We start from the raw sequence: 11,897 nt of genomic DNA, 5'->3' as shown, positions 1-11,897 counted from the left end.
CGGTTATAACTCAAATCAACTAAATACCAATAAGAAAACTGAAATTTTGACAAAAACCATTGAAGTGGTACGGCACTGGTGATCTGGTTGTGGGAGATATTTAATAACATTATATTGAAAGAAAGGTCCCAAAACTAGTTGGGGTTGGTGTCTGAGATACTTGCATCAGATATATCAAGTAATGAAAAATTCTTTTGTGTTTGAAGCCATTGAGGAAAAGCTAGCCCCAATTTGCAAGATCTCAATCCAATGTAATCGAGACGAAATGGTGGAACCCACTCTGGACTAAACTTCAAAGACAAATCAGAATTATAAGACAAGCCTAAATGGTTTAAGCTAGAAAGATTCGACAAATGTGTTTCAGTGATGACACCTTTGAAAGAATTTAAGGACAAATCCAAAAACTGAAGCACGGAAAGTTTTCCTAGAACATTGTCTAAACTCTCATTTAATTGATTGTTGGACAGATCCAACTCTCTCAACAAAGATAATTTTGAAAGATCCAGTATCGCCCCTTCAAGTTTGTTGGAAAAGAGGTCAAGATGAACTAGATCCACCATATTCCCAAGAGCTTTGGGAATAGAACCTTCAAACATGTTATGATTGAGGTCAACATAAACAAGAGCTACAAAATTCTCGAAAGCTTTTGGAATAAGACCTTCTATTTTAGTACCGGAGAGGTCAAGATGAACAACGCTATTGGTGTGTTTGAACAGCCAAGGGAATATTGAGGAGTTGAGATTATTGTAAGAGAGACCAAGTAATGAAAGTGGTGAAGAGGAATTAGCATTGGAAAGCACAGGAAGAACCGACATGGAGAGCTCACAAGCTATTAGACCTAAGTGTTCTAAGGAAGAAGGGAGCAAATTAACCGTATCTCGCCAATTGAGTACCTTGCAAAGGTCCACATTGCTCATATATAAGTGTCTTAAAGAGGAGAGATGAAAGAGCCAATCAAGATTATGGTCCTCAATCAGCCTTTGTTCCTTTATCGGCCCATGGTCCTCCATCAGCCAATTCCAACTTATCAATTCAAGAGAAATCAAGTTTGAGAGATTTCCAAACTGTGGTGGAATGGTTCCAGAAAAAAAGAGTTGTAGGAAAGGTTGAGATACTGTAATTTAGTGAGAGAACCAACGTACTTTGGGAGGATGGAGAAAGAATTGTCACTTAAGTCGAGGTAAGTCAAATGTTGCAATCCAAGTAATGAAGAGCTTATCTCACCTGATAAAAATTTATCCCTTAGATGAAGGGTGACAACATGACCTGTTCGGTTGCTGCATTTGATTTCTTCCCACTTGCAACAATCTTCCTCGTGAGTACCCCAAGACAGTTGATCAGGGGAATATAGAAGGCCTTGTTTGAATTTGAGGAGTGCTTGTCTTTCTTCCTCTATGCATCTCATGACCTCAGAATTATGCAAATTCAAAGGTGTTAGTTCTTGTGTTTGCTTAATTGAGTTCCAAAATGTAAAGGTTACTGTTTATAGGCTCAAATACTGATATAGAATGCTCAGAATCCAATCTCCACCGTTTTATGATGTAGATTCATGTGTCATGAATGCTCTTGCAAAATTTCAGCTCAATCGGACCACAAACGCCCATCGATCGGAGCTGTTGATCAAGGCTGAACAACATTTCCAAAACGCTGTTTTCTCCCCACTACAGGCCATGTCCGAACATGGTGCTAGGCTTTCCGGACAGGCTTTTTAGAAACTCTATTTTTGCTCTACAAGGCCCTATCCGGACAGCCCATTAACCTGTCCGGACACCCCGTACCTATTATGCCCAAAAACGTGTTTTTAGTGGGCCCAGGTCTAGGGTTTGATGTACTATATATATACAACATTATAGAAGAGAGAGTCACGAATTTTCGCCCCTAGAGAGTTCGTCGGAGGCTGTGCTAAGAGAGATCATATGTGGTGAGCGTTAAATTGAATCTCTTAGAGTTTTAGTTATTCTTTTGATAAATCTATAGTTGAGAAGTTTATCAGAAGTGTCCGATAAAGGAGAATCACATTGAAGAAGATTGTGAGCAAGGAAACGAGTTGTAGGCTTGTCAATCTTATAGAGCCAAGGTCTTGCAAAGGGTTGTAAGTGTTCCTAGTGTTTGTAATTTCTGGATAATCTTTTGATAGTGATTTCCTGGATTTGGCTGCTCTGGAGGGGTTTTACTTTTAAATCGGTTTCTAAAAGGTTTTCTCTTCGTAACCAAAATATCCGTGTCTACCTCTTTATTGCTTTATACATTTTGGGTAATTGAATTGTTTATTGTTTTATAGTATTAATTTCACATAAATTGTGATAAACAAGCTTTTAGAGTCGGCATAGCGTTTTCAGAAGGGAAACAAATTGTAGTTGTAGTACATGGAAATAGAAGCACCAATTCGGCATAATTAGGGCCTCTCATTATTTCTCCTTCTCGATCTTTGGTAACTGCTGGTTTTGATGTCCCAAAGTGAACCACATGGGATTGTATTTATATTGAAAACTCTGAAACAAACTCAGGCGACGCATGATTCACACCAGAGTCGTGCCGTAATAATTGAGGGGGAAAAGAAAAATGTGTCAAATGTCAACAATGGTTTGCTTTCCAATGATCTTTGAGAATTCCTGGAAATGAGTTTGTGGAAAAATTGAATCAAATGTCGGAAGAGCATGATGTTCGGAACATGTAAATGTTCTTTTCGTAAAAGACTGCAGAGCACTTATTGGATTCTGCAGAAACCAAAACCAACAATCCTCTGCTTCCAACTGTTCTTTCCAAATACGGAAGCTTCAACTACATTCAAAAAACAAATAGAGCAGTGCATCAAATCATTTTCAATTAATTACTTGAACAACAAATTCCTTTTTGGGTCCACTGAATTTTGAAACATCTTTGAAAAATGGATTTTCACTGCACTAAATTTTCAACATCTTTGAAAAATGGACAAAGCTTTCCTTTGAATTGGAATTGACATCTGTTTTAGAACACGTAATCTTACATGCATTTTAAATATAAAGAAATAATTCTTCCCTTTGTTTCATGTTAATCTCATTTTATATTAGTGATGCTATTTGAAATCTGTGAACAAATCAATTTGTCCTTCAGAAAATGTTCTTTGTCAATTTCAAGAGTTTAATTAATTTGCAGCCACAGCATCCAGCACATTGCATTACAGCAGCAAATATTTCAAAAATTCATAGCCTTGATGAACAAGTACGAAGATATAGTATCGGGTGGAGGCACTCTAGAAGAAGAACACTACAGCTTTTACTTTTACTTAAATGAACATGCATGCTCTTATAGCTTGAGATCGACTTCTATGCCAGATAGTAAATGGAATTGGGTAGCTTGAATGTCCTTTCTGCACTGGGAGTGCCCTCAAAACTGCTCCACTGATCTCCAATAATGCCGCATATGAGATACCCTTCATTAATCATATGTTGCCTCCCCTTGGATTTTGTATCTTTGCACTTCCATAAATTCATCTTCAAGACCCCTGTACATAAATATAGTTGATATATAGAGAGAATATTCTTCCATGATATAGTCAAGCTCTTATCAACAAAATGTATTCTAAAACCTTCTTTCTTTCTTCTTTTGGTTCAATGAGGATGAACATGTTAAATTACATATATACCTTAGTATTAGAGTCCTCGATCCATGGTAACCAACCTTGATGAGGTTGTCAACAGTGGAAGATCGAAGTGTTTCCTCTCTTGAAGAAACCAGGAAGATCTTAAACCCTCCATCTTTGATCTCATGGAAGAGTTTCAATGTGTGCTCAAGAGCTGGTGCCTTGCTCTCTTTCATCCATGCTTCCAAAGAGGTTGAGTTCAGCTTCTCCCCCCTGATAATTAGTATGAGTTTTATGCACCAATTACTTAGCCCATTAGAAAACTAAAACATAGAACTATGAGTATAATTGCCATGCTATTTCACTGATTTTTAACAAAATCGCAAAAAGTGTCATTTGAGAATACATTTTAAAAAATTACGCTTTAAAAACATAAAAATAAAAAATAAAAAATAAAAATAAAAATAAAGTGTTTTCAAATCACAGCCAAGATAATATCCTTTTTTGCTTTGTTTGTTAAAGCATTCTTCTTCTTACTTTTGTTTTTTAAATAAAAATATTAACAAACAACTTAAAATATAAAACACTCAAAACTGTTTTCACTTTTATATCATATCAGAATACTTAAAAAAAAAAAAAAAAAAAACTTCACTAAAAAGGCATTATCAAAACTATTGGGCCGATCTGATTTTGCATAGATTTGAAACTTGTAGATGTTATGTTGTTATTATCAATGTACTTAATTACTTGGAGTTGAAATTAAGCTCCTAAAAACAAAAGGATCTTAAAATTTTCGGTGATCTATCAAAGATGCCATGTAACTTTGCACATACCCAAAACCATGTTTCTTGTAATAAGGCACCGTGGAGAGAAGGGTATCATCAACATCAAAGATCCATGCATCTTTACCATCACCTTTCGAAGTGCAGCAGCTGCTCAGATAAAGCTTGACCTCTTCAATGGCTCTCTCGGAGTCAGCTTTGTATTGGGAAGATGTAATGTATTTCTTGATGTACTCAACGCATTCTTGTGGCACAACATCAAATCCTGTGATGTTGTTTACCTCCACGTTGATCCTCCAACTCTCACAGTAATTCTTCAAGCTAGAAGAAGATCCCACCCCATTTCTCCTTTTCTGGTTCAAAATGTTCCAATCTGCAGCAGCCACCAGGGCAATGAAGAGGCTTGAGAAGATCAGTAGAAATCCTAGGAGTTTTCCCATTTGCAGACTCTCACAAAAGAGGGAGAGGGAGAGGAGGAGGAATTGGTGGAATTATTGAGAGAGGAGGCCTGTGAGGGCACATGAAGGGTGTGGGGGCATTGTGTCATGGCCTGTTTTTGAAAATCTCATGGGCCGGGTAATTGATTAAAGTGGATTGGATTAACGAATACATTATGAACAAACACACAAAAGGGCAAACTATTGCTTCACAACTCATAAATGATGTTCCCTATGTAGTTATGTCTCTTTTTCGTAGACTCGATCCCGTGGCACCGTTTGGCAACCCCTTTCCCTTTTTTGGATGCTGTTTATGTTTCCCTTTTACAAATAGATCGATCAACTACAAATTAATTAACTTATTCACATATGACACGTACAGTGGTTGTTTTAATTTATTTACGGACTCCAATCTACAATAAAATAATAATAATAATAATAATAGAAATTTCCTCTAAACCAGTCTGAAGAAAATATTTTCTAACTCATTTAAAATAGTACTAAGTGTTTATAAACATTTAAAAGGCACATTAAATTCTTAACGTCATTAATACCAATTTACTAATTTAAACTAAATTTAATGTGCATTTTGAATGTTTATAGACATTTAAAACAAGAAAGCTGAATAGTTTTATGAAAATGAGAGACTAAATTGGCAAAACTGACCGAGTCACTCTGTAGTCACAAACTGAGAAGGCAGGAGCTTCAGAGAATTAGGCGGGCCCCAAATTGCCTATAGAATTTTCAAAGAAATGGCAAATCTAATAATAACTTAATATAAACAATTAAAATAAAAATTACAAATAAAATAAAATAAAATAATTACAAAGATTCAGGTATTGGTCAGGATTTAACTGAATTTGTAAAAATACATATGCATGAATCTTTGTAATTTTTTTTATTAAAAAAAAAAAAAGTATTTTGAAAATTTTGACAAAATTTAATGGAATAATATTATGAAGGAGGGAGAACATTGCAAACAACTGAAAATTTGATATTTTAAATTGAGAGTTTTTGAACATTAAAAAAGTAATTTTAAAACGCGTGGAGTTCTGTAAAGTTTTTAAAAAATAATAATAAAAAATAAATAAATAAATAAATTCAATGCATTAAGATTTAAGGGTAGAAAGTGACTAGGTGAGACTTCGTCGATTCGTCGGTAGTATCAAATTGGGGCCAAGCTTGACTCTTTGGTTTAGTTGGGCCTGAGGATAGAAACTTGGCGTGAAGTGTATTGACTATGTATGAAGTTCTGCTTCTTTTTTTCTTTTTTCTTTTTTTTTTTTTAATTTTTTTTTAAAAAAGACTCTGTATTTATCAAGTTTTGTTAGAAAATCATCCACCGTATGCGCCCTTTGATTGATGTTCTTAGAAAGTAGTCGCTATTAAATTCTCTAATCAATAGTCCAATTCACCAGCGTCCCAAAGTATCGGACTTTTACAACGTTTTCGTCATGGGGGTACTTAGTTAATTCTCGGATAGTATGAGCTTGAAAGTATGGCATCAATTTTCTTGTTGATGTTATTTAGGGGTGAAAAAGGGCTTGTTAATAATCACTCGTTAACCGTTATTCGCTTTTGAAGATGGTTAAGAAAAATCGCTGACTGCTTAGGTGGTTACGGGTAGCGGTTTTTTCAAAACCGCTAACCGCCAATATATATATATATATATATATATGAAATGATATCGTATGTAATAGGGATATTATCGTATTACCATAGAAATGACATCGTTTTTTTTTTTCCTTAATTTTTTCTTTTAAAAAGCGGTTAGCTGTTAGCGATTATTAGAGTTACTAACCACTAACCGCCGGATAATAACCTAGGCGGTTACGGTTAGCGGTTTTAGCCAATAACCACTTTTTTACCCCATGAACACCAATCTTTCAATCTAAGGGGGAATATTGCAAAAATTTGAGAATTTTGACAAGATTTAACGAAAAATTCTAACGGAGAGATACATTGCAAAAAATTGAAAGTTTGATATCCTAAATTGAGAGTTTTTGAATTTTGTTAAAGTAATTTCAAAACACGTGGAAGTTAAAGGGGTTAAATGAAGTTTCTCCCTAAATTATTAAATTTATGCCTTTGTATTCGATTAAATTTTAAAATAAGTCTTGATTTAGCATTGTGATAAATGTCATTTGGCTTTCCACTGGTGTTCTAATAATATTAGCCACTAGTTCCAACAACCAGTGAAGAAAAGCTGCAAGCTTTTTCTTAACGTAACTTTTTTATTTTATTTTTTATATATAAATAATGTAACTCTTTAATTGTACGCTAATATGGCACATGGGAAGTTGTATTTCCTTCATCTATCTAAATTGTGTTTATTTTGTTTTCATTTTTCTATGTGGTTGGGACACCTCTCACAGTCCATATTTTATTTTGTTGTATCTAAAATTGTAAGTACATGATATATATATATATATATTAATTTTTTATTTAAGGCCCCTTCAGCTCTTGTAATTGGGGCTTGGGTTCTTCCAAACTTTGAAATACTCTTTTCTCTTCTCCCTCTCTGATCATCAGTGAATTCTCACAATATGTATGTCAGAGTTTCTTCCATGTATTACAGAATGTTTTGTTCAATGAAAGCTTCTTCAAGCTAATTTTCGTAAGTCCTTATTTTCATATATCTTATTTTCATTATGTATATTCTTGAATTTATGGTTCCAATTGAAGTATTTTCAACATTTCATATTCATATTTATGTTTATATCTTTGTGTATCCATCTTGAATATATATATATATATATATAATTAGATCTGTGAAATCCATTTTGTATCATGAAATAGTTTTTTCTCCATTTTAAAGTTTAAATGTAATGTCATAGTAACTACTCATATACTTAACAAAAAAAAAAAAAACCCTCGATATTCCAATAGGGTACTTGCTTGTTGAAACTCAAACAATCACAAAATTTGGCTGATTATGGATGGTGAAATTATTTATAGTAAACATTATATTTTGTACATGAAATACTATGGAAGAAACATACAAGTCATAAGGATAAGTTATATGGCAAAAGAGTACCACTATTAGGGTTTAAGATTGTTGCCACTAGTGCTCAACCGAACATCAACCCTAGAGATTATTCAAAAATACAAAAGATAATCTAACATACATGGAGTCTCAAGGTCCAACATTTTTATTTATTGGATGATACCAGAATGCCAATTTGTTCTATTTCTGAAAGCTAGTAAGCTTGCTAATGGTCATCGTGTCCATTGGATAGGAATTGCAAGCTTGGGTTCGAGTTAACAGTTTTTGTGCCACAAAACACATGGTGGGTTGGGACTCTGGCGTGTCACTCACGCAATGTAAGGCCATTGTAACCACAAATGCCACATCATGCGCAATTTGGCCAGTTGGTTGTAGGAGTCTTTGGTCTAGCACATCCTTTAGAAGAAAATCTGCATTGCCTGAAATTGGTGTTGCTTTTGTTAATTTGGACGATGACAGGGAAGATAAGAGCTTTCTTGGGTGTTTGCCCAATAGCTTCTAATGCCACCACTCCAAAACTATAAACCTCACATTTATCCGTTACTCGCATCGTGAATGCAAGCTCTGTGCATCCATAAAACAAAATTGACATTCGTATAAGGATAAGATAAACACTTCCTGATACAAGAAATCCTTCTTCTTTGAAGAATTTCTCATACTCCACTAAATGAGGATCCCCTAAAATTTCTTGTCTGGATTCTAAGGAATTCAAGCAAGGAATTTCAGGGACCCGATCCTACTCCATTACTCAAACAATTACCTTTTTTAAAAAAAAAATAATAATAATAAATAAACTTTTCTCATAATTATTATAGGAAAGTGGTCTATCCTAAGACAAATACCTAAAATGATCAATACAAAAATGCAGAAACTAGATTGTTAGCTTACCTGGAGCCATGTAGCCATAAGAGCCAACAATTGTTGTCCAATTAATTGTATTTGAACTCAACAATCTTGCAATACCAAAATCTGAGAGCCATGGTTCGAACTTTGACTCCAACAAGATGTTGTTCACAATTATGCCTCAATGCACAATTGGAGGAGTGCAATCATGGTGCAAGTATGCAATTGCATGAGCCACGCCTAACACGATTTCAACCTTTTCCCCCGGTCCAGTTCTGCTTTCCCTCCCACCCCATACAATATGTTTCTCAAACTTCCTTTCTCCACGTACATATTCATAAACCAAGTACATGCACCAGCGAGTGGCACAGAACCCATAAAGCTTAATGATATTGTGGTGTTCTTGTGCCTGGCTACAAGGATGTCATTGGATTCTGACATGTTAAATCTTTTAATTGCAACAATCTGACATGTTGGCAATGTTGCTTTGTAAACCCTTCAAAATCCTCCTTTTCCAATAGAGTAATTCTCATGGAAGTTTTCAGTGGCCTTCACAATATTCCTAGATGTGAATTTCCTGTCTCTTCCCCATATCAATGACTTGGCCTTCTCCTCACACTCTAAAATTGATCTGCTTTCTTGTTTCAAGAGTTTGGTCTTCCGGTAACATGTTTTGAGTCTAGCAACAATGGCTACAAGTAGTACTAATAGTAATAGGTTGCAGATAGGAATGAGGACAACTAATAGAGCCGTATTAGAATGCTTTTTCATTCTGGAATATTGTGTGTAATGGAGTTAGTTCTTTTGCATCTCCACACAAACCTGAGTTTCCAACATAAGCTGTTGCAGGTGCATCTTTGAAAACAAAACTTGTTGGGATCAGACTTGTTAAATTGTTGTAGGAAAAATCGATAGAGATATTGCTTAGACTAACCATCCCGGAAAATGATGATGAAAATTCTCCTGAAAGTTGGTTATGTGACAGATTAAGACTCTCCGATTGTGAAAGCCTTGCAAGGTCTTCAAGAATATTTCCTAAGAGTCTATTGCTGCTGAGGTCCACCATGTTCATGTAGTTGTTTGTCAAGTCTTTGGTCAATAAGCTTTCACAATTCTCAGGTACAGTTGAGCTTGTATAGCTTACTAGATTCCAAGGAATCTCTCCTGTCAAATGGTTCCTGCTCAAATTGAGCGAGTATAGCAGCCTTAGATTTCCAAGTACAGTTGGAATTTCTCCGGACAATTCGTTGGAGGACAGAGAGCTTGTTTTCTGAAATGTATAAAAAGGTCAAATCATTCAAGGTCCCAATCTCGGATGGAATTGAGCTAGAAAGCTGATTGTTGGATAACAGTCCTAAGAGTCAAAGGTTTTTGAGGTTCCAAACTGTCTGAGGAATCGAACCAGAGGTGGTTTTTTGAAAGGTCTAATTCAATCAAATCTTTCAAGTTCCCAATCTCGTATGGAATAGAGCCAGAAAGCTGATTACTATACAAATAAAGATATTTGAGCTTTGTGAATAGGCTTATCTCCGGTGGAATTTCTCCAGTGAATGAATTTGTAGCCAGGCCCAATTCGGTGAGGTTTGCACAAAACCCAAGCTCAGAAGGAATTGTAAAATTCAAGCTATTCATTCCAAGACGGAGTATCGAGAGGCCCTTGAGCTGGCCTAATGAACAAAGAATTCTCCCTTCCAATGAATTGTTGAACATGCCTATAATTCGAAGATTTAAAATTGCACCAATATCCTCAGGAATTAGACCACTGAACTGGTTTACTCCTAGGCGAAGATATTTGAGCTTGGAAAGGTGGGAAATGTTTGGTGACAATGGTCCACGGAATAAATTATCAAAAAGATAAAGGAGTTCAAGCTTGCCCAGATTGGTAAATAAAGATTCTGGTACTGTTCCATTGAACTTATTCTGGGACAAATCCAAGACGGTCAAGCTGTGACAATCAAGTATAAACCCCGGGAACCCTGACGTGAGTCCATAATTGTGATTAAAGGCAAGATGGGTCAATAAAGGCATGGCAGAAAACTTAGACCAATAAGAATTTAGTAAGAGGATTGATCCATGGACTAAGTACCATACCTTTTGAAGATTGGTAATCTAATATGGGATTTTCCTATCGAAATAGTTGTGGTGAAGACTCACGTACCAAAGCTCTGTTAGCCGACCTATCTCCGATGTTATTGGTCCGCAAAGATGGTTATGACTGAGGTCGAAGCGGGTGAGGTTAAGGAATGGAGTGAAATTGAAGTGGGCTAGTGTTCCAATGAGCTTTGCCTGTGTTCCATTGAACTCGGCACCACTTGAGAGGTTTATCTCGGAGACTGTTCCGGTTGAGTCGCAGACAATGCTTGTCCAGTTGCAGAGGTTGTTGAGGTTGGAGAGGGACCATGAAGTGAGAGGAGGGGGAGGGGTGAGGCTGTTTTTCCATTTGACAAGAGCTTCTGCTTGTGCTTCTGGTGATGCTATGATTTGTGATGAAAGTATGGAGAGCAAGACAATGTGAAGGAAAACAAGAGGAGGCTTGCGATTTGCTGACATGGCCGCCTTTGATGACTTTCACGTCTCTTTGGATTCAATCTATTACAGCACAGAGAAGAGAGCAAGGGAGGGAGAATGCATGTTATAAGTTTATAAATAAATCTACGTTGTATTACTTTCAATTTTACGTGACAAAAACAAACAATTGAGGCCTAGAATATGTTGATGTATGACTTTCAATCTCGTCAACCATCTGAACTCTGAAGCGTGTGATCCCTCTGTCGAACTTGTATATATATTGGTAACCATGTTTTGTGTTTTGTGTTTTGACCTTGTTAAATATATTGGATAATATATTAGAAGCAGAAGAAAGAGAGAGAGAGCGGAAGCATATAATGGACTACATTGTATTGAGTCTTATAATAATAATGAATACAGAGGACTCTATTTATAGAGAGTCAAGTAACCTAATAGATTAAGGAAAAGTAAACCTAGTAGAATAAGGAAAGGTAAACCTAGTAGAATAAGAAAAGGTAAACCTAGTAGACTAATAATACCTAAAGAAGTAAATAACAAGTAATATTCTTAACATCCCCCCTCAAACTCAATGTGTAAACTTGAGTTTGGATAAACGAAAAGGGAAAGAAAAAGGAATTCGCCGAAAAAGCTGCTTGTGCCGAAACAATTGCCGAAGTAACGCCATAAAAGTTGTTAGAGACCTGTGGATTTTGCCTGAATTTAAGCAATGCATTTAAGCTGGAGCTTGGTTCACTTAC

General features: G+C 35.8%; 1 protein-coding gene and 1 pseudogene across 1 annotated transcript; both read right to left on the bottom strand.

Moving 5' to 3' along the window:
- Positions 1-3,264: 3,264 nt before the first annotated feature.
- On the bottom strand, positions 3,265-4,797 carry LOC132166658 (acid phosphatase 1-like; annotated as a pseudogene).
- A 4,332-nt stretch (positions 4,798-9,129) lies between these two features.
- Positions 9,130-11,181, bottom strand: LOC132165043 (MDIS1-interacting receptor like kinase 2-like). The gene is made up of 4 exons (XM_059575552.1): positions 10,790-11,181; positions 9,982-10,576; positions 9,454-9,901; positions 9,130-9,323 (listed from the first exon to the last, which is right to left on the bottom strand). Exons 1-4 carry the CDS (start codon positions 11,179-11,181, stop codon positions 9,130-9,132), a joined length of 1,629 nt encoding a protein of 542 aa, XP_059431535.1.
- Between the last annotated feature and the right edge of the window lie 716 nt (positions 11,182-11,897).

The sequence above is a fragment of the Corylus avellana genome, chromosome ca11, assembly GCF_901000735.1.
Source record: "Corylus avellana chromosome ca11, CavTom2PMs-1.0".
Classification (NCBI taxonomy): domain Eukaryota; kingdom Viridiplantae; phylum Streptophyta; class Magnoliopsida; order Fagales; family Betulaceae; genus Corylus; species Corylus avellana.
Note: the sequence above shows the minus strand (reverse complement) of the source record. Positions and strands in the feature narration are given on the sequence as shown.